This window comes from Rhinopithecus roxellana, chromosome 6, assembly GCF_007565055.1.
Source record: "Rhinopithecus roxellana isolate Shanxi Qingling chromosome 6, ASM756505v1, whole genome shotgun sequence".
Classification (NCBI taxonomy): domain Eukaryota; kingdom Metazoa; phylum Chordata; class Mammalia; order Primates; family Cercopithecidae; genus Rhinopithecus; species Rhinopithecus roxellana.
This window is the reverse complement of record NC_044554.1, coordinates 128,725,861-128,751,747: the sequence shown is the minus strand read 5'-3', so window position 1 is coordinate 128,751,747 and position 25,887 is coordinate 128,725,861. Positions and strand designations below refer to the sequence as shown.

General features: G+C 35.9%; 1 protein-coding gene across 3 annotated transcripts in view; it reads right to left on the bottom strand.

The window, feature by feature from the left end:
* GLCCI1 (glucocorticoid induced 1) overlaps window positions 1–25,887 on the bottom strand; it is a 134,014-nt gene that overhangs the window by 82,274 nt on the left and 25,853 nt on the right. For all 3 annotated transcript variants that reach the window (XM_010353066.2, XM_030932059.1, XM_030932060.1), the window contains exon 2: window positions 13,003–13,154. In XM_010353066.2, the coding sequence (XP_010351368.2) occupies window positions 13,003–13,154 (152 nt within the window). The remainder of the gene's footprint in view (window positions 1–13,002; window positions 13,155–25,887) is intronic.

Sequence of the window (25,887 nt, the reverse complement as noted above, 5' to 3'; positions counted from 1 at the left end):
AGAAGCTTAACATGGATTATTTCACATAATCCTCATTGCAACAGGCTATGTTAATAATAATAGTTGTCCCCCAAAAGCTGTTAGAATTCTAATAGCATGGAAAAGTTTTCCCTTGGTTTATACTGGTTCCTAACAATATGGTATCTCCCATATCAATCATTCACTTATTCATTCATTTATACAAAATAATATACCTTGAGAGGCATACTGCTTTCTCATACCATACCATAAACTATGACCTAATTTTAAACTATGATAACTCTATGATCTTAACTTTTTTTTTTTGAGATGGAGTCTCACTCTGTCACCCAGGCTGGAATGCAGTGGCGCGATCTCGACTCACTGCAAGCTCCGCCTTCCGGGTTCACGCCATTCTTCTGCCTCAGCCTCCCGAATAGCTGCGACTACATGAGCCTGCCACCACATCAGGCTAATTTTTTTTTCTTGTATTTTTCGTAGAGACAGGGTTTCACCATGTTAGCCAGGATGGTCTTGATCTCCTGACCTCGTGATCTGCCCGCGTCAGCCTCCCAAAGTGCTGGGATTAGAGGCATGAGCCACCGCATCTAGCCAATCTTAATTGTTAAGGCATAATGTCTCTAACATAAAAATGTCTTTCTCAGTAAATTTTGTTTAATAATATCACACGAATTTTTCATAGAAAATTGATACAAGTTATAACAGGTTGAGAACCAACGTATAGGTCAATGTACAGAACCAACACAGGTCAGAGGACCAGAGTAAAAGTGTTAGTCCTAATAAATACAACCTATTTCACAATTTTACCTAGAGGGGCAAAGGCATAAGAAAGCAAAGAAGAAAAACAGGTTAATTTTGTTTCCAGCTAAATGTTTCTTATAAAGAGAAGAAAACTGAGTATTGGGGTAATGGGGGTATGGGAAAGACCTTTCACGATATACTTTCTACTTTTGAAACAAATGAACACATAACCTATTAATTTTAATAAGTACAATTTTGACTTTGGTGATTTTAGAGATGATTTGAAACTAATGAATAAAATGTTAAGTATTTTAGTTATGGGTTAAAATCTTTCATCAATATAGCTGAGTATATCCCTTTAGCAACCAAACAAATTACTCCCCAAACCAGGAACATAACTAATTTGGTGTGAACTATTCAACTCTAGGATTCTACAATCCTCTGTCTCATAATTAGATGATGGCTGAGAGAAAAAGTAAAGGTGATCTCAACAGCTGTCAGCTCCACAAAAATAATTTAGACCCCTAGAATGCAATCTAAAGGGCAAAAACAGTTAAATCTTCAGGCTTGCTTCCATTTCATGAAGAAGTCCCCCAGCCCCTAAAATGTTTCAGCAACTGCTGTTTCTTAAATACATTTCAACAGCAAGCCCTTGACAAGGGCACAGGAAACTCAGACAGCTGTATAAAGTGTGACTTTTGGTCAGGAAATGAATTTCTGATCAGAGAGAAAAAACAAAAGTTTTTTTTTTTTTTTTTTTTTTTATCAGTAAGTATTTGAGGTACATCACCTATTCCTTTGACTAAAGTCCTCTCCAACCAAGCTCCTTTCAGGTATGGAGGAAAAGGCTAGGTACTTTAAATATGACATCAACAGAAAAGAATATATATGTTTTAGTTCAGAGTTAGTTAATTTTATTGAATGTTGCCTAAAGCCAAATGCTAAGTACTTAGTCTGGATCTGTTTCTTACAAACAAATAAAAACAAATAGATTTCTAGGGAAAGATGCTGGCACAGAGGCAGGATCATAAAACTCCATACACTGAAGTCTTACGAGATTAAGAGAAACTGCTTTATGTGCTTTTGGCATGTCTCATGTTTCACAGTTTAACTTTTAAATATTAATTTAAAACAATAAAATATCAAATATAATAACGACATCACCTGGAGAAAGGGAAGTACCAGTATACATAATTTTATTTAAGATTTAACCACCTCATCTCTCACCCCTCAAAGAATACAAGTTTTGAAATCTCTCCCTGATACCAACCAAGAGACCAAGCGCCGTGGAAGAAATTAAGAAAATTTTCTAAAGTGCTACAATCCAAAAACATACTAGGCTAGTAAGTTACTTAGGTAAAATCCTTTCAGATCCAAGTGACAGATAATTCAGATGATATTTATACTGTGTTATGCTAGAGCACAGAGGAAGGAAATCTTGCAAAACCTTTTTATGAAGCAAGTGTGAAAACACTCTAAGGCTCATAAAAAAAAAAGTAAGAACTCATTGCTGAATAAAAAACAAATATAAAATTAACAAACATATTCACTGATGAAATGGCATTTTCCACATAAAGAATTATTCCTGATTAAAACAAGAAAAACCATTAGTAAAATAAGCATGCATACTTATGTATAAAAAGCACACATGCCTCACAGCAAATGTCAGTATATCTTGTCCAGTGAGTAAACTAGATACATTGCCATTAGAGTCAAGAAAGAGGCCAAGGCAGCTGGGTGCGGTGGCTCACACCTGTAATCTCAGCACTTTGGGAGGCCGAGATGGGTGGATCACCTGAGGTCAGGAATTTGAGACCAGCCTGACCAACATGGTGAAACCCTGTCTCTACTAAAAAATTAAAAAATTAGCTGGGCATGGTGGCGGGCACCTGTAATTCCAGCTACTCAGGAGGCTGAGGCAGGAGAATCACTTGAACCCAGAAGGTGGAGGCTGCAGTGAGCCAAGATAATGCCATTGCACTCCAGCCTGGGCAACAGAGCAAGACTCCGTCCCCCCCAAAAAAAAGAGTCAAGGCATTCAGTACCATAACTGTTAGTTTACCTGGTTCTGGGAGTGGTAACAAATTCAACTCCAAAAGAGGATGCATAGCAAAAAATAAATAACAAAAAGGATGTAGAATTACTATTTGGATGATCGTATACCTGAAAAACCAAAGAAAATTACCTAAAAAATTACTAGAAACAAGAAAAGTCAAGTTGAAGATGTCCCGTACATAAATTAGATATTAAATATCCTAATTACAACAGCAACCAAAGAAGACAAAATATTTAGATATAAGTTTAACAAGAAATGTGTTGTTCCAATAATTAGCTATAAAATATTCTGAAAGGCAAACATAACACTTGAATGAATAAGAAGATATACCCCTTTCTTGGATAAGATTCAATATGGTAATAAATTCCCCTGAATTCATATTTAATTGTAATATAAAACATTTTGAGGAATTTGACAAATTACAAAACTGAGAAAAATATGCAAGACTAGCCACACAATTAAAATGAATTACTAAGCAATACAATTAAAATAATTCAGTATTTAAAAAGATATTAATGGTATATACTATAGCATAGAGATCCAAATAAGAATGGAAACTTATGATATAACAATGGTATCTCAAATCAGCAGGGAAAAGATAAACTCTTGAAAAATAAATAAAGCTGGATATCACCTCATGCCTTCCATCAAAATAAACTCCAGAAATATCAAAGAAACAAATATTTTAAAAGAAGCATAAAACTATTAAAAGAAAATATAGTTTAAATGAAATTTCTTTTTTTTTTTGAGACGGAGTCTCGCTCTGTCGCCCAGGCTGGAGTGCAGTGGCCGGATCTCAGCTCACTGCAAGCTCCGCCTCCTGGGTTTACGCCATTCTCCTGCCTCAGCCTCCCGAGTAGCTGAGACTACAAGCGCCTGCCACCTCGCCCGGCTAGTTTTTTGTATTTTTTAGTAGACATGGGGTTTCACCGTGTTAGCCAGGATGGTCTCGATCTCCTGACCTCGTGATCCGCCCGTCTCGGCCTCCCAAAGTGCTGGGATTACAGGCTTGAGCCACCGCGCCTGGCCCAAATGAAATTTCTTAACTGATAGTGGAAAAAATCTTTCCCAATTATGGTGTAACGCAAAGGGCCACAAGGTACAGACCACTGTAATCAACACAGCAGCCAGAAAAAAACCCTCACATATACGGTCAATTAATTGATTTTTGACAAGGGTGTCAAGGCCATTCAAAGGGAAAAGGACAGCCTTTTCAACAAGTGGTGCTGCGAGAACCGGATATTCACATCCAAAAGGACAAAGTTGGACTCTTACCTTATACAAAAATGGACTCAAATGGATTAAAGACCTAAACTTAAAGGCTAAAATTCTTAGAAGAAAGGAAGAAGAAAGCTTCCTGACACTGGATTTGGCAATGGTTTCTTGAATATGCCAACAAAAGTACAGGCAACAAATGGAAAAATAGAGAAACTGGACTTTATCAAAATTTAAAACTAGTACACTATCAAAAGAATAAAAAGGAAACTGGCTGGGCGTGGTGGCTCACACCTGTAATCCCAGTACTTTGGGAGGTTGAGGCGGGTGGATCACGAGGTCAGGAGATCAAGACCATCCTGGCTAACACAGTGAAACCCCGTCTCTACTACAAAATACAAAAAATTAGCCAAGCGTGGTGGTGGGTGCCTGTAGTCTCAGCTACTAGGGAGGCTGAGGCAGGAGAATGGCATGAACCCGGGAGGTGGAGCTTGCAGTGAGCCAAGATTGCACCACTGCACTCCAGCATGGGCAACAGAGCGAGACTCCATCTCAAAAAAATAAATAAATAAATAAAAAGGCAACTCACAGAATGGGAGAAAATATTTGCAAACCATGTATCTGATAAGAGATTGGTATCCAGTATATATAAAGAACTCCTAAGACTCAACAACAAAAAACCCAATTCAAAAATGGACAAAGGACTTGAATAGACATTTCTCCAAAAAAGAAATATAGATTGCCAAAAAGCAGATGAAGTGATGCTCAGCATCATTAATCATTTAGGAAACACAAATCAAAAATCACAGTAAGATACCAGGTGTCAATTATTTTTTAAAAAGGGAAAAAAGAAAATAACTATTGGCAAAGATGCAGAAAAACTGGACCCTTGGTTGGGCGTGGTGACTCACGCCTGTAATCTCAGCACTTTGGGAGGCCGAGGTGGGCAGATCACAAGGTCAGGAGATCGAGACCATCCTGGCTAACACAGTGAAACCCCGTCTCTACTAAAAGTACAAAAAATCAGCCAGGCGTGGCAGTGTGCGCCTGTGGTCCCAGCTGCTGGGGAGGCTGAGGCAGGAGAATGGTGTGAACCCGGGAGGCAGAGCTTGCAATGCGCCGAGATCATGCCACTGCATTCCAGCCTGGGCAAAACAGCGAGACTCCGTCTCCAAAAAACAAAAACAAAAACAAAACAAAAAACTGGGACCCCTGTGTGTTGCTGACGGGAGTATAAAATAGTATAGCCATAGTGGAAAACAGTATGTCAGTTCATCAAAAATTTAAACACAGAATTACCCTATGATCTAGCAGTTCTAGTTCTGGATATATATATATATATATATATATATATATATATATATGAACGGAAAGCAGAGACTCAAAAAGATATCCATACACTAATATTGCTAGCAGTAGTATTCACAACTGTCAAAAAGCAGAAACAACCTAAATGCCCACAGATGAATGGATAAAGAAAATGTGGTATGTATTTCTAAAGGAGTATCACTCTGCCTTAAAAAGGAAGGAAATTTTGACACATGGCTACATGAAATCATTATACTAAGTAAAATAAACCAGACAAAAAAGGAAAATACTGTATGATTTTTCTCATATGAGGTTCCTAGAGTATATTCACAGAGACAGAAAGTAGAATGATGGCTACCAGAGGCTGGGGTGTGGTGGGGAGGATGGAGAGCTAGTATTTAATAAATACAGAGCTTCAGTTGGAAAAAGTGAAAAAGTATTACACATGCATGGTGGTAATGGTTGTACAATAATGTGAATGCACTTAATGCCATGGAACTGTACATTTAAAAAAATGGTTAATTCATTTTCATTCATGGTAAATTTCTTTTTTTCTTTTACTTTCTTTTTTTTTTTTTTTTGTTGGGGGGAGACAGAGTCTCGCTCTGTTGCCCAGGCTGGAGTGTAGTGACGTGATCTTGGCTCACTGCAACCTCTGCCTCCCGGGTTCAAGCGATTCTCTTGCCTCAGCCTCCTGGGTAGCTGGGATTACAGGCACAGGCCACCATGCCTGGCTAGCATGTTATATATATTTTACCACAACTTAAATAATAGAAAAAAAAATGAGGTAGGGATTTACATTTTATAAAGAGAGACGCCCATGATCCATCAAATGGAAAAAGCAACTCAGTAACATGGTATAAAGTATGATTCCATCTCTATGTGTATATGTTTAAACAATATATTTCTATAGTACAGAAAATTTCTCAAAATATGTACCCCCCAAAAAACACCTGTTAATAATACTTTAAGTAGTAGGTCTAGGGAGTTAGTGACTACTATTCATGTCCTTCTATATTACATGGATTATTTTACCATCAGAAAGCATTATTTTTAAAACAAAATTAGACAAAACCCAAAAATACATAACCTGAAATATTTATTTCTTTTAATTTAGCTGAATTAAAAACATTCTGGGATAATTATAGAATGTCTATAAATGTATCACTAAGCATCCCTGCAAGAACTGAGAAGCACAGAGATTTTATAAGATATTATGATAGGATGTTGACCTTGGCAGGGAGCATATTCCTAAAGTGGAAATTCTATGTTGACGCAAGTAACTTTTTTCTTTTACAAGTTACATATAAAAAGCATTAAATCCATCATTTTATTAAAATATAAATCGAATCAGAAGCATTTTAAATCCTCATTTAAAAAGAAGAAGAAGACAGTGGTGGTTTCTCCTCTTAAGACTGAATACATTCACTTGTAGAAAGCTTGTTAATGAAAATCAACTCTGTAGATTAACACCATCATGTCTTCTAGTTTAATGGACATTTCAAGAGAGGTGACATTTTGAGGCTGAGGTAGCCTGTTTCCAGGGGCTGTTTTGGATGGACTACTCATACAAAGAAAATCGCATCTAATTGTATCAGAAAAAGTTTTAAGGTCCATAAAACTCAAAGAAAGGTATAACAGGAAAATAAACTATTAAGATACAATTTTTTTAAAGTTTAAATAAGATTAAGAAAACAATTAAGCAAATGGCAAAACTCTAAGAAAAAAACACTTCTAGCGCTCACTTTTTTTCATTCTATTTTGATACTGATTTTATGCCCACAATGAATCTTTTGAAAAGCTTTTAATTAAGAAAAATAACATACTATGCTCTGAAAGGCCTACAAAAATTTCTTTAAAGGGGTTATACATTGCATAGTAGTCAGTAAAGACTAGATTATAGGATAGTAACCACACAATCATCAAATCCAAATGACTTAAAACAGCAAATGTTAATTTATTGCTCATACTACATGTATGGATCATTAAGAAGGTTATGCTTGTCACTGTCAGTGACCCAGATGGACAGAGTAGGAGAGAACAGTTACTTCCCCATCAGAGAGAATGTACCAGTTCTTTAAAGCTTCTTCCCAAATCAAGTCTCATGGCCACACTTAACTTCAAGTGGGCAGAGAAGTAGAATCCTACCATGTGCCCAGGAGAGAGAATGCCAATATCTATGAACAGCTCTAATCACTACTATACCTGGGAAGTTGTAGGAAATACCTCTGATTATTGCTGTATATGTTATTTTTATCACTTGGCCACTTTACAAAGAATATATATTACTTTCACGTTTAAAAACACACTCAAACACAGAATTTAAAATTTGTCCAGATACTATACCTAAACTATGGGGTGAAGACTGAAGAACAATTACTTTCTTATTACAGTAACCTTAATTGCAAGTTCAATTTTAAGAGTTGGTAATACATTTTTTGTTTTAAAAAGGTTGTATCTGCAAGGCTACAGTAATAAAGTATTAAATTTCACAAATGGATTTTAGTTTTTCTTTCTACAAGGCTAAACAGATGACTCTAAATAACTGGCAGTGATCCATTTCTTCAGAGGTCTTAAAAATGTAAAGCTGTATCTTTTAATCCTTAGAATAAATGTGTGAATGTGCACATCGGGTATTAGTAACTTCAATTTACAGGAAAGAAAGCTTAAGACTGGGTCACAAAGCAGTTAAGTCGGTGGGCCATGAATTTTTTATTTAGCATTTTACTAATAAAAATTTCAAACAGAACAGTTAAAAAAAAAAAAAACTGTTCAGTGAAGGCCTATAAAGCCAATACTCAGCTTCTCCAAATAACATTTTGCTCTATTTGCTCCACTAGGTATCTATCTAGGTATCCACCCATCAATTGATCTTATTTTTTATTCATTTCAAAGTTGCAGACGGCAGTATACTTCATCTCTAAACATCTGAGTTCAGTATTTGTTTTCTGTTCATATTCTGTATTTTTAAAGTTATACAGCAAAATGCACAAGTGTACACTTGGGTAAGTTCCGATAAATGAATTCATCAACATAACTCAAACTTCTATTAAGACATATAACAACTGGACAGGCATGGTGGTTCCGGCCTGTAATCTCACCACTCTGGGAGGCCAAGGCTAGTGGATCACTTGAGGCCAAGAGTTCAAGACCAGCCTCTACTGGCGAAACTCCACCTCTACTAAAAATACAAACATTAGCTGGGCGTGGTAGCGGGGGCCTGTTGTCCCAGCTACTTCCCAGCTACTTGGGAGGCTGAGACCTGAGAATTGCTTGAATCTGAGAGGCAGAGGTTGAAGTGAGCCGAGATCACACCACTGCACTCCAACCTGGACAACAGAACAAGACCCTGTCTCAAAAAAAAAAAAAAAAAGATATACAACATTTAACTTACAGAAATAGAGAGTAGAATAGTGGTTACCAGAGGCTAGGGGTCCTTGGGAGATGCTGGGCAAAGGACACAAAATTTCAGTTATGAGAAACAGCTTCAAGCGATCTACTGTGTATCTTGATGACTACAGTGAAATATATTGTATATTTGAAAATTGCTGAGAGTAGATTTTAAGTGTTCTCACCACACATAAAAAAATGCATATGTTAAATAGACTGATATAATCATTTCAAATGTGTGTGCCTATCAAAGCATCGTGTTGTACACCACTAATACATAATTTTTACTTAATTAAAATTAACTAATTTTTAAATAAAATTAACATTTCCATAATCCCAGAAAGTTCCCTCACTGGGCCTTGATTTGAATACATGATCTGCTTCCAAAGTCTACAATCTTTTCACAACACTATGCTACTTCTTTTTAATATATAAACATACTAAACATATTAAATTTTTTATGTCAAGCTCTCAATAATTAAGGGAGCTGAAACATAGAAATATAAAAGGAAGAACACCCTGGAGACACCCTCCACTAAGGCCAAACAACCCAGGTGTTTAATGTCTGTAGCAAGTTGAGTATACCACGTTCCTTCCATCAATGTCCACTACATAATTCCACTACATAAATAAAACTACTTCTTCCCACCCTAAGAGTTCAACAGTTAATCCAGGAGGAACGGATGACGCCATAAAAAGTCTCATATGTTCATCTCTTGTATCTCCAATTAAACTAACAGATGGTTAAGGCAAGACCATTTCTTATGCTTGTGAGGCAAGAAGTAGGTTAGTGGTTAGTAGTTGCCATAAAAGGCAACAGACAGCTGAAGAAAAAAAAGGAAACACTTTAGAATCAGCCAGGTCTGGGTTCACTGTCCTCACACTTAATATGTACTACGTACATATTACATAACGATTATGTACATCCATGTATATATTATGTAACGATATAATATATAATATGTATGTTACATTGTTTACGACGTTACGTAATATGTACATCGATGTATATATTATGTAACGATGTAATATATATGTATGTTACATCGTTACATAATATGTACATGGTACATATTAATGTACAGCTATGTAATGATGTATAAATTACTTAACTTCTCTAAGCCTCGGGTTCCTTATCTGTAAAATGAGTCCTATATTTTACCTTCTTTTCAATGTCAAGCTTCTCAAATAAATGACCTACATCCAGATAGATGCAAGCCAGACAAGCCCTTATCCTGGACCTCAAAATTTAGGGGAAATTGCTCTAGCCTTCTAGCAGCCATGCCCCTTCCCATGGGATAAGAGACTTTGGGAGCAAAAAGCATGGACATTACGAGCCCATCCTGGCTGTAAACTGTACTCCAGGTAATCTAAAACCAGGAACTTCCTGACCAAACAGCAGTAGGCCTGGCTTCTAAGGTCTGCAGACCTGTTCCCTGGTTCTTGCTTGAGGATGGCACTTGAATGTGAGGACTGGTGGGTCCAAGTATATGTGTAAAGCCAGCTTAAAATACAGAATAGATTGTAGGGTAGGAAGAGAATGGGACTTAGGCTCAGACGAGGTGGGCCCAGTGGGCCTGGCCCATGTGGACATATACTGGCACGTAACTCTGAAGAATCTGAGAATTCTTAGTTTAAACCTCATCTTCCAGGTCCATATGAAGATTGTCATTGGTGGGGGGGAGGACAAAGTATATTTTACTCAATAATTTGTTAATTTAACCTACATACATATAGTATATTGGCCTTTATATTTGCTGCAGACCCTGCAAATGTTACAAGTGGGCATGTCTACATATACTACTCACAACTTAAATGTGTATATAGTGTTTGCCAAATTTGCCTTCAATACTATCATACTTAATCACATAGTAATATCATAGGTTAGGTTTTATTAACCCCACTGCACAGATAAAAAAACAGACTTGTGTAAGAAACATATCCAGTGTTATTTTCTTCTATCTCCACATCACTCTCTTAACTCCCAAATATCTGGGTCTCCTACTCTACCATTATCTCCAATACTGCACTCTCCAAGACAATGTGCCTCTGATCCCCAAATCTGGTCCTTAATCACCATGATCTCTCTTTAGCATCTGATACTGTCAACAATTTTTCCTTTCTTAGAATAGCTTTCTCTCTGATTTCTAAGGCTTCACTATTCCAGTTTTTCACTTAGCTTTTCGATCTTTCTCTGGCTTATCTTCTTTTTCAGAGTTTTTGTGAAGAGCGAATAAGACAATGTTTCTGGGTGGGGCGCGGTGGCGCATGCCTGTAATCTCAGCACTTTGGGAGGCTAAGACGGGTGGGTCACCTGAGGTCAGGAGTTTGAGACCAGCTTGACTAACATGGTGAAACTCTGTCTCTACTAAATACAAAAACTTAGCTGGGCATGGTGGCGGGCACCTGTAATCCTAGCTACTTGGGAAGCTGAGGTAGGAGAATCGCTTGAACCTGGGAGGCAGAGGGTGCAGTGAGCCGAGATCATGATAGGCATGATCCAGCCTGGGCAACAAGAGTGAAACTCTGTCTCAAAAAAAAAAAAAAAAGCAAGATGTTTCCCTCTGGACACTGTCAGCACATAGCTACATTTCATATGTTGGTTTTTTTGTGAGTGTTTTTGGTAATCTAAAAACAATAGCTACCATTTTTTAGTGCAATGTTACAGCACTAGGTACATATATACATAACATACATATGTATGTATGTATTATCCTATAATCCTATTTTAATAAAAATGGAGCTCATATTGGTTAATAGATTAGCCTGTGTTAGAAATCTGACTCCAACACTTTCTAGCGTTATACTCCCAGATAAATCATTTAAGTTCCCTGAGTGACTGCTTTTCCATCTGTGTAATGTTGCAATGGTCTTGTGAGAATTAAATGAAACAAGTTATAAAACAAACAGTATACCATACATAGTTAATAAATATTAACTACCTCCTCCTCTTGCTGCTTTCAGATGAATACATTAGTTTTGTTGTGTGTGCGTGTACCTTTCCAAAAACTAAGTCCTCTATCACTTGACCTTCTTCCTTCATACTCTATAACTACATTTTTAAAATTTTTCTTTTTTTAATTATTTTTAAATTTTATTTTCTATACCTACATTTTATCATATTTGTGAATCTAACTCCTCTGGAAGGATGGTTCTGAATTAATTATCTGTGTCCAGATCTCTAATTGTCCAAGCCCACACCTCTAAGTTTTGCTAGTTATTTCTATTTGGAAATTCCACTGCCTGCCATATTAAACTCATCGTCTTCCTCACTAAATGAAGAATGGAAAGCAAAAGAGTACGGCAGCATAAAATATTATAAGGACAGAATTGATGAGCTAGATGATAAAGAAGCAGCCAATTTCACAGCTTCAAGCTTGCCTGAGAAAGAAAATGACAAAAACTGAGAAGCAGAGTTCTATAGATCATGTCCAAAATGTTCTTTTTCCTCAGTCTTCAGACATGAAACTCTAATTATTCTACTTCCCTAACCTACAAAGCCCAAAATGTTCTTTCCTTTGAATGCCCTCACATTTACCTACTCCATTCATCTAACATCTAATTACATACTGTCTTCTTTTACCAATTTTTATAAATGTGTATCTTATCTACCTAACTGTGCTCCAGGTTTTTTTAAAGCCTATGACTAACTCTTATGTTTTTAGTATTCTTCTTTATGCCAATAAATGCTGATTGACTACAGTTATGAAGGTATGGTCAAGAACTCAGATAATCATGAATAAAGATGTTTTCAGATTTTTTCCTGACATGGAGGAAAAGCTTTTCAAATCAAAAGCTTGGAGATCCTTCCAAAAATAGGGAAAATGTGACAGTTAATTTATATTTCCCTCTGAAGGCTTTTAGTCTTGGTTTTAAACAGAAAAAAATAAATTCTCCAACACAGATTTCATTAAGCATGTGTTACTACTTTATAAATTATTTTCAAGAATTGTGCAAACTCTTCTTTAAAAAATTATATTTTTCTAAAATGGTTACTAGTCATTTTAATTGCTATTGCAAAGCAATTCTTAAAATTAATGTCTATTAATTTTAGACATTAATAAATGTAAATATCTAAAACTATGTAATATAGACTGATGTGCTATTTAAGTGTTAAAGAATTTCAAAACTTCTAAAATCCAGATGACAAAAAACAATTCTTGCAAAGTTTATTTAAAACAATGGATTTTTCCTTTCTTCTTGGTTGGATTTATTTCAAATTTGGGAAAATTTGATTATATTACATTTTCTTTACTGTGATCAAAACAGAAGAAGTGCAGGGTAATAAACTGATTTTGATTTGCTTTTTTTACCTGAGTAGCTTTGTCTTTCATGCATGAAGGGTAGTGAACATGAGGATCCCGTGGCCACTGTCCTGTGAGGTAAGGTCCTGTTATTGTATCCAAAGAGGAGGTTCGCCTTATTGTACTAGAGGTTCGAACTTGCTGAGATTTTGCCCTGTCCGCTACAAAAAGTGAAGAAAAAAAAAAAGAGAAGTCATTAGTGAAGAAAATAAAATTTAAAGTTCTTTAACTTCATAGTTTGTAGAATGTCATCCTGTCAATTTTCCCCATTATATGTATATTTACACTAATAGCCCTGTTGTATGATCAGATGAAATGTATGAACCATGTCCCAAGGAAAATACATTCATGTCAAATCTTACATACATTTCCAGGGCTTCCACAGACCCTATGAAGCCTATCCATTTTATAAAAATCTGCATATCATCTCATTGCCATTATTTTAATTAAGACTCATTCATGTCTCACCTGAACTGCCAGTTTTCTAACTGCTATCCCTGTATCCATTTCAACTAAATTTTACAGTGTCATGCCCAAATAGAAAACATTTCCATGGTTAGTCATTGTCTTTAATTTAAAACCCGTATTATTTAGTATGACATAATAAGCTTTCACGATTTGTGTGCGATATACCTCAATGTTTAATATCTTGCTATTCCATAATCCCATGCTAAGCATCATATGAATGGCCTGTGTTTTTCCAAAGGTAAAATACACTCTTTCTGCCTCTGTACATTCTACTTCCTAAGCCTAGAACTCTCTTTCTTGTTTACTTGACAAATTCATTTATCTTCAAGACCAGCTCAGATGTCACACTGACTCTGTGAAAATTTCCCCAATGCCCTTTCCTCTCCCCTTCCAAGATATACTTGCCTGTCTCTGCTTTCATGGCACCCTAAGCCTGTTTCTCTCCCCCATCAGAGCATAAGTTTAAACCCTACAGACTAAATAGGAGTCAACATTCAGTATTCACTTAATAAATTTATTCACAGCTATATAAAAATAACATGTATAAATAACTTCATATTTTAATCCAACTTCCTCATTCACAGACGAAGAATTTGAGGCCTAGAGGAACACTGAACAAGAGATGCAAACAAGGGACAGAGGTAAAAAGAACCCAAAATCTCTAGACATTATACATAGTTCAATCAATCTGTCATAACTTCTCCTTCCCATAGGGGTATCACAAGTATCTCTGTTAAAAATTAATCACACTGAATACCGCATCTATAAGGAAACTATAGAGGATTTTCCATATATCCATCCTAAATAATTTACTACTAATGTGCATTCTATGATAGAATCCAGCAGATTTACAGGTTCCCAAGGCTAAGAGTCTTTTCAGAGTTATATCTCACATCAAAAATGCCTTCCTTTTTACAGAGGGTGAAGAAACACTTATTATTGAATGCTGTCCTTTACCTTTCTGAAATCAGAATAATTAGTTTACCAGAAAAACAGAACAAAATGCATGTTATCACATTATGCAGATAATAGCTTAGAACTGCAGTTTTTATTTTTTCCTTTGACCCAAGAATTGTAAGAAAAGATCTGAAAATTACCAGAGTTCCTCTTTATCTGTATTACTTTAGCTCCAATTGTATTGTACTGAAGGCAGAGAATCCAGTGGAACCCATTTCTACTCTTTGGAATTACCTGAAATTTTCTCTGTGACCAAAAACATGGTAATTTCTTATAAACATTTCATACATCGAAGAGAAGGTATTTTGTTTTCAGAATATATAGTTCCTTGTCTTATATATCAATTGAATTAAATTACAGAATATAGGAATAATTATCAGTTTTATCTGTTACAGACTCAGAAGAGTATTCTAAAATCTTTAAACTACTATTGAGTTCTAAAAATTCTCTTTATTCTTTGCATGTTTTTGACCTTTATATTTTAGTTCTATATTATTTATCACATATAGATTCTTTTTTTTTCTTCTTTTATTATACTTTAAGTTTTAGGGTACATATGCACAATGTGCAGGTTTGTTACATAGGTATACATGTGCCATGTTGGTTTGCTGCACCCATTAACTCGTCATTTACATTGAGTATTTTTCCTAATGCTCTCTCTCCCCCAGCTCCCCCAACCCTACGAGAGGCCCCGGTGTGTGATGTTCCCCACTCTGTGTCCACGTGTTCTCATTGTTCAATTCCCACCTATGAGTGAGAACACACAGTGTTTTCTGTCCTTGTGATAGTTTGCTGAGAATGATGGTTTCCAGCTGCATCCATGTCCCTGCAAAGGACATGAACTCATCCTTTTTATGGCTGCATAGTATTCCATGGTGTATATGTGCCACATTTTCTTAATCCAGTCTATCATTGATGGACATTTGGGTTGGTTCCAAGTCTTTGCTGTTGTGAATAGTGCCACAGTAAACACACATGTGCATGTGTCTTTACAGTAGCATGATTTATAATCCTTTGGGTATACACCCAGTAATGGGATCGCTGGGTCAAATGATATTTCCAGCTCTAGACACTTGAGGAATTGCCACACTGTCTTCCACAATAGTTGAACTAGTTTACACTCCCACCAACAGTGTAAAAGCATTCCCGTTTCTCCACATCCTCTCCAGCATCTGTTGTTTCCTGACTTTTTAATGATTGCCATTCTAACTGGTGTGAGATGGTATCTCATTGTGGTTTTGATTTGCAGCCAGAAGAGAGTGGGGGCCAATATTCAACATTCTTAAAGAACTTTCAACCCAGAATTTCATATCCAGCCAAACAAAGCTTCATAAGTGAAGAAGAAATAAAATTCTTTACAGACAAGTAAATGCTGAGAGATGCTGTCACCACAAGGCCTGTCTTACAAGAGCTCCCGAAGGAGTCACTAAACATGGAAAGGAACAACCAGTACCAGCCACTGCAAAAACATGCCAAATTGTAAAGATCATCGATGCTAGGAAGAAACTGCATCAAATATCCATGTCAGGATCAAATTCACACATAACAATATTAACCTTAAATATAAATGGGCTAAATACCCCAATTAAAAGACACAGACTGGCAAATTGAATTAAGATTCAAGACCCATCAGTGTGCTGTATTCAGGAGACCCATCTCATGTGCAGAGAGACACACATAGGCTCAAAATAAAGGGATGGAGGAAGATCTACCAAGCAAACGGAAAGCGAAAAAAAAGCAGGGGTTGCAATCCTAGTCTCTGATAAAACAGATTTTAAACCAACAAAGATCAAAAGAGACAAAGAAGGCCATTACGTAATGGCAAAGGGTACATATAGATTATTGACATCAACATTATAGCTTATATGCATCACTATTATAATTTGTCCCATTAATTATTTTTTAAATTTTATCATACTGAATATTATGACCCCCTTCTGCTTTCTTTCTGTTAATTTGCATGGTATGCCATCCTTTCATTTACAAGTTCTTAAAAGATTTTTTTTATGTGTATCATAAAACAAAGTATGTTTTTATACTTTTTGAAAAAAACATTGCAGCAAGCCTTCTGATTGTAAAAGGTGAGCTTATCCCACTTATATTTATTGTTATAACAAGTCTGGTTTAACTTGTCATGTAATTTTTTCCTATTTTGGAATGTTTCCTTGCTACTTGCTTTCTGTTTTATTGCTTGTTTCTTCTCCTTTTATCTTTACCTCCTCCCCATGTCATAGGTAACTTGGAAGACATATAAACTGTTTCTAGTTCTATTAACATGACTAGAAGTTATTTATATTAATTTTTTGAATATTTTTCCTGGTGATAAATACCTACTAATTTTAGCAACACTGGGAAACAGAAAAGTAACATCTCCCATTATCCAATTTATAATAATTTGTTTAAAATTTTAAAGTTTACTTTAAATTCCTTCCACCATGAAGAAACAAAAGACAACAAATTGTTGAGAGGCAAAGCCAACATTTATCAGTTGACCTCTAAATTTAAAAGGCCTATATAAAGGTCAGCTATAACCAGATAAGGAAACACCATTCTAAGTGAATAACTTGCGCCTCTACTTAAATTGCTCCAAACAATTTGAAAAGTTGTATGTAGTCCATTTAATTATTAAAACTCCTTTTAGTTTAGTAAATAAACAATAGGAACCATTTTTAATGGTTTTTTTGAGGGGGTGGCGTTAAATTTATTTTATTTATGTTTTCTATAGACGGTCTCGTTCTGTCACCCAAGGCTAGAAGACAGTGGCATGATCACAGTTCACTGCAGCCTCAAACTCCCAGACTTAAGTGATCCTCCTGCCTCAGTCTCTTGAGTAGCTGGGACCACAGGTGCGAATCACTACACCCAGCTAATTTTTTAAACTTATAGAGATGAGGTCTCACTATGTTAACGAGGCTGGTCTCAAACTCCTGGGCTCAATCGATCCTCCCACCTTGGCCTCCCAAAATGCTAGGAATACAGGTATAAGTCACCACTCCCAGCCTTGTTCTTTTTAGACACAGGGTATTGCTCTGTCGCCTGCCCAGGCTGGAGTGTACCAGTGTGATCATAGCTCACTGCAGCCTGGAACTCCTGGGCTCAAGCTCTACAGTAGTTAGGACTACAGGTGTGCACCACCACATCGGGCTAATTTTTAAATTTTTTGTGGGGATGGGGGTCTCGTTGTGTTGTTCAAGATGATTTCAAACTCCTGGCCTCAAGCAATCCTTTCCCCTTAGGCTCCCAAAGCACTGCGATTACAGGTATGAGTCACAATACTCAGCCCATTTTAATGTTTTATAATGAGTTAAATACATAAATAATCTATAAATGAGTCCCTTGGTCTGTATAATAATACTCTAATCTATATTTACTTTCAATTATTTACTCTATATTTCCTTAATTTTTATTATATATATATATATTTTTTTTTGAGATGGACTGTCGCCCAGGCTGGAGTGCAGTGGCGCGATCTCGACTCACTGCAAGCTCTGCCTCCCGGGTTCACGCCATTTTCCTCCCTCAGCCTCCTGTGTAGCTGGGACTACAGGCGCCCACCACTGCGCCCAGCTAATTTTTTGTATTTTTAGTAGAGACGGGGTTTCACCGTGTTAACCAGGATGGTCTCGATCTCCTGACCTCGTGATCTGCCCGTCTCGGCCTCCCAAAGTACTGGGATTACAGGCATGAGCCACCGCGCCCAGCCTATTATATTTTTAATCATTGAATCTTTACCTATCTCTTTAAAAAGATCACACGCTCTACCCTTAGTGTTCACTTTCTGTAACTACTCTGTCAGAACTGTGGTCTTCAAATTATTTTGACTAAGTGTTCCTATTAGTAAATATATAGGCATGCAGTAATGTGTAGCTGCTTCTTTATGAACTGGATATCTATGATATTGCTAATATGTTATATATTATAAAACAGAAAAATATAAATGTATATGTAGGAAATAAAAAATAAAAATACAGAAATATTTTCTTTCTGTACCTCAAAAAATAAATTTTGGGGGGCAATAACCTATTTAGAGACATTAAAAGTTTGACTATACACTCTAGAAAATATCCTCCTGCAAAAAAGTCAACCAATTCTTTGAAATCTGTGACTAGCAGCTAAACTTTTCGATCTAATAAATTTAAACATGCAGTCAGCTCCTTCAAAAGGTCATTATCTATTAATAAATTAAGTTCTGGCCATGGCAATAAGAACCTTAAAACCTAAATACAAAACACTCTAAGGTAGAATGCTTAGGAACACTGGAAAGTAAGAAAGATAAAGTACAGTATAGCTTCTTCGGAAAAAGACCCAACCACGCAAACAAGGCATTTTGCATGCAAACAAAAGTTGAAAGTAGTTACAATAAAAGCTACCTCCTGAGCCAGCACGGTGGCTCACGCCTGTAATCCCAGCACTTTGGGAGGCTGAGGTGGGCGGATCACCTGAGGTCAGGAGTTTGAGACCAGCGTGGCCAAAATGGCAAAACCCCGTCTCTACTACAAGTACAAAAATTAGCCGGGCGTGGTGGTGGGCACCTGTAATCCCAGCTACTCAGGAGGCTGAGACAGGTGAATCGCTTGAACCCAAGAGGCAGAGGTTGCAGAGGTTGCAGAGGTTGCAGAGGTTGCTCACTAGCCGAGATCACACCACTGCACTACAGCCTGGGCGACAAGAGCGAGACTCTGTCTCAAAAAAAATAAAACTAAAAATAAAAAAAAAATAAAATAAACTGAAACCAAAAAAACTACCTCCTCAAAAATGTAAGTCTGAAAAAAACAAAGTAGGTTATCTTACAAAACGAAAGTACCAGAGTAAAAGTAAACCAGACTGCTCTAATACATAAGTGAAATTTAGATTTTAATAATTTAATTTCATTAAATAATTTAACCCTGAGTCTGAAAATTTTATAAACTAGCTATAATATTCTATAGCTACTTTATTTATTTATTTATTTATTTATTTATTTATTTATTTATTTATTTATTTGAGACAGTCTCACTCTGTCACCCAGGCTGGAGTGCAGTGGTGTGATCTCGGCTCACTGTAATAATCTCTGCCTCCCAGGTTCAAGTGATTCGCATGTCTCAGCCTCCCGAGTAGCTGGGATTACAAGTATGAAACAACATGTCTGGCTAGTTTTTGTATTTTTTGTAGAGACAGGGTTTCACTATGTTGGTCAGGCTGGTCTTGAATTCCTGGCCTCAAGTGATCTGCCCGCCTAGGCCTCCCAAAGTGCTGGGATTACAGGTGTGAGCCATCACACCCAGCCTCTATAGCTACTTTATAAAATCTTTAACAGGTAGTCAGTGAGGTTTTAATGATGTTTAACTTCACTTACTCATATTAATTCAATCTTCATTGAAATCAAAATACCAAATTCATCAAGAACAGACTGAATACAAGATATTAAGTTGCTTTTCTTCAACTTTAAAATATCTGGAAATGATATAGTTCTTAATCTACCCGAGATCAAAAATAGCGAATAAATAAATACAGGTGGGGAATTTTCCTGTTATTGGTTCACTAAGGCTAAGCATAAATTTGCTAAAGCTCAATTTTATTAACAGAAATTTACTTCATTAATTCTGTAATGAGAAGTAGTATCTTGAAAGCTACAGTTTTTAATGTATTATCACTACTAACATTAATTTTCTCCTTGTCTCGCAGTTATAGAGAATGATTTTCAAAATAAATTTCAAAAAAAAAGGTAACAAAATGAGAATACATGTGGAAAGGTGACTTGTATGTTTTTCTACCCAATCTGTACCCAATATGTACATTAATATTTATCATCCAATAGAATTATTACTAGATTTCGTTTTCCTAAATTAGCATAATCTAAGCACTTCAACAGTCATTAACAGTCTTCCTTCTTGGCATATAAAATGATGAAACATTAGCCAAATACGTGGGCCACATAAAATAAAATCACCAAATTCAAATGAACTTCACATAAGTGACAGAAAGGATACTAGTTGTGAATATGCTATCTGAAATAAAACTAAAGAGCAAAACTGAAGTTTTCTCAATGTGGGCAGAATCTGAAACACTAATCAACCAAACCTGGAACCCTGCCACACATGCAATCTAGAAAACATGCAGAAATGACCACATGGCTGCCCTGCAGAATCTGGAAAGAAACCAATCAAGAAGCTGACAAGAAAAACAAACATGCTTCTGACCAAATGAGGCCTGACAAAACTCTGTAACCTGAGGTCCATCAGGAATAACAAACCAAAAAATGTAGTCAGGCAGCTATTTAGGCACGATTCTCTAGGTTATAGCTTACCCAATAAACTTATGTCAAATGACACACAAGTTAAGACATTTAGAAGGAGGTCTTCAATCTATTTTCAAAGAAAACTCAAGGGAGTATCTTTGCATCAAGGTTGAAAAGAAAACTTCACTAATATGGCTACAAGAAGCCTGGTAACAAGCACTGAAAAAGTACACAACAAATTAAGATGGAGCTCTGATATTTGGAATATATTTTTTTTAATTACATATATGGCAAAAGATATTTTTTAAGTTCATTTTTTTGGGGGGTGGCAGAATGATAGTCCTTTAAGGAACTTTAGCAAAGTAGTAATTAGTAGAAGGAGATTCATCAGCCTTATAAATTTCAAATGAATTCTGTTAATTCCAAACATCTAAAATCCACTGTGACTCATGAGTTCATATACTAAAGTAATCACAAAGTATTAGCAACTACAAAAACAATTAAAATAACTGACCAAAGGTGGAAAGTCATATTGTAAGCAAAAGGAACACAAATATTCCTCATCAGAAAACAACATTTCACAAAATTCTGTGAATTTAACTTCTAGTTAAAGCACAGAAGTTTGGAAAATTTTTTATCAAACGAGACAGACTCACTATTACATCTCAACTTATAAAGAAAAACTGTTTTTAACAAAAGCACAACAACAAAGGTTATAAAATGGGCTCTGTCTCCTTTCTTCTGGAGACAGAATCTTGCCCTGTCACCCAGGGTGGAGTGCAGTGGCACGATCTCGGCTCACTGCAGCCTTGATCTCCCAGGCTCAGAAGAACCTCCCGCCTTAGCTTCCTGAGTATTTGGGGCTACGGGCAATTGCTACCATGCCCAGCTAATTTTTATATTTTTTGTAGAGAACAGGGTTTTGCCATATTGCTCAGGACGGTCTGGAACTCCTGGGCTCAAGTGATTTGCCTACCTCGGCCTCCCAAAGTGCTAATATTACTGGTCAAACACCTTGATAATTAAGTAGGGAATAATTTCCTCAATATATGACATATAGGAAAAAGCATTTTCCCTCAAAATTTGCTTTTTATTTAATGAGAAATAGAGGTAACGAATAGAAAAATATTAACTCTTCTAGCAGAGGATACTACTAAAATTTTTCACCTGCTTTTACTTGGGATTGATGTCCATACATACAGAAATACACAGACATACATAAAACACAAACACACATACTCACATACTCTCCATATTTGTTCACATAACAGTTTCACTTCAAACACTGATACAGAAACACAAACACTGTTAGAGTTTGAAGTGAAACCATTACCTTGACAAATATGGAGAGTGTGTATGTGTGTGTTTGTGTGTATCTCTATGTATATCTATGCAATATATGTAGCATTTTCTGTCCATTAAAGAGTAGTAAGTCAATATTCAAGACAGTTCCTTACATAAAAGTTTTGTCAAAGTATTCCAACAATATGAAGATGCTGACAGAATAGATTTTAACGACAGACAGACAGCAATGAAGAAAGCTGCTACACTTGAATGTCCCCTCCAAAACTCATGATGAAATTTAATTGCCACTCTAAGAGGTGGGACCATTAAGAGGCAATTAGGCCATGAGAGCTCTGCCTTCATGAATGCATTAATATTATGACAAGAGCAGGTTGTTATAAGAGCTAGGTCAACCCTCTATTGCTCTCTTGCCTTTCTACCTCTGTCATGGGATGACACAGTATGAAAGCCCGCACCAAATGCCAGTACTTTGATACTGTACTTCCCAGTCTCTGCAACTGTGAAAAATGAATTTCTTTTTTGTGAAAGTGCCGGAGTAAAATTAAATCAGACTGCTCTAATATATAAGTGAAATTTAGATTTTAATAATTTAATTTCATTAAATAATTTAACCCTGAGTCTGAAAATTTTATAAACTAGCTATAATATTCTATAGCTACTCTATTTATTTATTTGAGACAGAGTCTCACTCTGTCACCCAGGCTGGAGTGCAGTGGTGTGATTTCAGCTCATTGTAATCTCCGCCTCCCAGGTTCAAGTGATTCTCATGTCTCAGCCTCCCGAGTAGCTGGGATTACAAGTATGAACCAACATGTCTGGCTAATTTTTGTACTTTTTGTAGAGACAGGGTTTCACCATGTTGGCTAGGCTGGTCTGTGACACTCTGTTATAGCAATGCAAAACAGGCTAAGACAACAGCCAAAAGTTCAAGGACAATACAGATGGTTCCACATTTACGATATTTCAACTTAGAATTTTTTGACTTTCTGATGTGTTTATCAGGATATAACCCCATAGTACCTAAGTCAAGAAGCATTTGGACTTATGATAGTTTGACTCACAATTTTTTTACTTTACAATGGGTTTACAGGGGTATTAAATGCATATTTGACTTAAAAATTTTTTTTTTCAGGATGTAACCCCATTGTAGTCAAGGAGTACTGGCATCTACAACATAATAATGTCACAAAATATCTCCATAAAACACCAAATGTAAGTGAGTTGGGAGAAAGCATAAAAAAGTATTGGGCCATAGTGGTATCAGCATCTGCGTGAGAGACAGCAAAGGAATGTACCCAGGCTTCTGATGGTCCAGAGAACAAATTCACTAATAGGTAAATGTAAAGGGCCAATCTAGAATAGTAGCTAAATTAGGAGGAGATTCCACACAATCTGATTTGCAAGTGAAGGCAAGATGACATCAACTCAATAAAGTCTGAGATACTAGAGCAATATGACTATGCTCATATCTAACAAAAAAGAACTGCTTCCAACATGGAATCCAACAGTGAAGAGAAATTACTGGGAATCTAATCAAAATTGAGCAGACAGAAACAAAGAAAAGAGAAGGTTGAGAAAAAGTTGGACAATGGAGTCAGGGAGACAGCAGAATCGAGAATTTTTTTAAAAGTCATTTTACAAAAACAATAAAAGTGGGAGCACTACAGCCTTGAAGACAGAAATGGTATCATGAACTATCCACCCTATTAAAAAGTACAAAAAAATCATTTTACTTAAAAAAAAAAAAGAACAATAGAAAAGAATAGCAGATTCTTCCTAAAGTTATCATAAGGGAATAAAAGCATACAAAGAATAAAAGATGTCCCTATGAAGAATGAAAGCATGCCAGAAAGACATACCCATATAAGATGAAAATTGTGACCTAACATTTCAAAGTAAGCTAAAAATCCTTTTTTAAATGACAACAGTGATGAAAAACCTCAGTACTTAAAAAATACTCAGAAATGATGTGTTTGACAGCAAGGAAGATATGAAAACAGGTGATCAAACTGAGGAAAAACTTAGAAGAGATATCAAAACTTATTTTAGGGATGAAGTCTAAGTTACAAGAAACACAAGAATGAATAAACACAATGGGTAATGCCTTAACAGAAATAGGAAATGGTAAAAAACAAAACAAAACAAAAAAAAACTATAGAATTAAAAAAATGAGGAGACAAGATTTCAAGAGAAATTAATATGTAACACAGGCAAAGAAGGTCCAACATATGTGTATAACAGGAGTCCCTCAAGAAATCACCAAAGGAACAAAACAAAAAATACTAAAAACTGTAATTTTAAAAACTCTCCTAAAATAAAAGATAACTTGAAAGACATACTGAAAGGACATACTTATACCTGGGGAAAATAATCAACATACCAAATATATTTGATAAAGCTAAAGTAATCTTCAAGTATAAAGGTCACAGATTAAAAAACCTTTATCTGAGTTCTTGCTATAGAACTAGCAAGGACTTATGGAATATTATTCCTATGAGTCTTTCCTGAAAATCTATTAGAGAATGCTCTTCAGTCAAAAGCCTGGAAAGGAATTAACCTAAGAACTGGTGGAAGGTGTGAGTCATTCAGTTAGCACCTTTGATGGAGAAGAGAGTAGCGGTATGTTCAGTATCTCTATGGGCAAGTCTTCCACCACTAAATGGAAGAAATGACCATAGAAGGATAGTAAAATTATACTATTTCCCTCTCAACACACTTGAATTTAAGACTATAGATTTCCAGAATGTCTGATAACTAAATGTGAGTTATTAAATTCTTTCTAGAGTCAGATATATATATATATATATACACACACACGCACACACACATATATATGAGAGAGAGAGAAGAGAGAAGACAGACAGAGAGAGAGAGAAAAATAAATAAATAAATTTTCATATTCCTCCAACGTCATTGAATTGGCTAACCTTAGAGAGATAAGTTTTCTTCCTAAATAACCTAGTAAAGAAATCAGCTCCCACTCAATCTAGAGGGGAAAGTAACTAAAATTGGAGGATTCACACTAAAACCATCAATAGATTTTTGCCTATTCTCTCCCTCCAAGCCTGACACTCACAAAGTTCCAAGTGCATCCTATGGAAGTCTATAGCAAGAACCAGGAAGGGATTAAGAAATAGTAGTTCCTTTTATGGAGAAAGATATTTACCATGAGAAATCATGGGATAATGGGCTAAGGAGGTTGAAGAAAGGGCCATATAGAAAAGATAAAAGCCTTCAGGAAGATCTTCTCCTTGCAATGGGGTAAATCTAGAAGGGCCTCTTAAGGAACAAAGAGAATAACCAGGCTCCTTTCACACCACCGTACCCTCTACTGGACATGTCAATAAAGAATAAAGTATCCCTAAAATTATTTTCAAGGCCAAGAAAAAGCTGATTATGACTATTAATATTATGGAATCTCTACAAAAGGACAGTCAAATTATGCCATGTAAAATAATGTATTTAGATAGCTATATGCCTATAATTTCTCTATTCTGAAAAGTAACATTCAGAATTAGAATGTTATTTTCTAATTGGCAAATTATCAGCATTGTTATCTCCTATTTGAATAAACAGCAACATCTAAATATAATACAGAAAACACAACAGTATCCTAGACAAGTGAATAGCCCTTCTCATGATATCTAAACTGAAAAGTTGTAGAATTCCAAATCCAAATATATTTTAATACACAATTTATAAACAAAAGATTCAAGCACTTAAAACACTTTGATTATGTAATAATTACAGATTAGCTTGTAACTGCCTAGTAATAGGGTGAAGAGTTAAATCCATGGTTAAATGTAGAAGAGATTAACGGGAAAGGCTTAGGAAAAAGAATAACTACTTAACCTAAGGTATGACTGCCAGTCAAGCTAATCTACTGCTGCAAAACAAATGATAAATAGAAATCTGTACTGAAATATGTCTGGATACCACTGATTTGC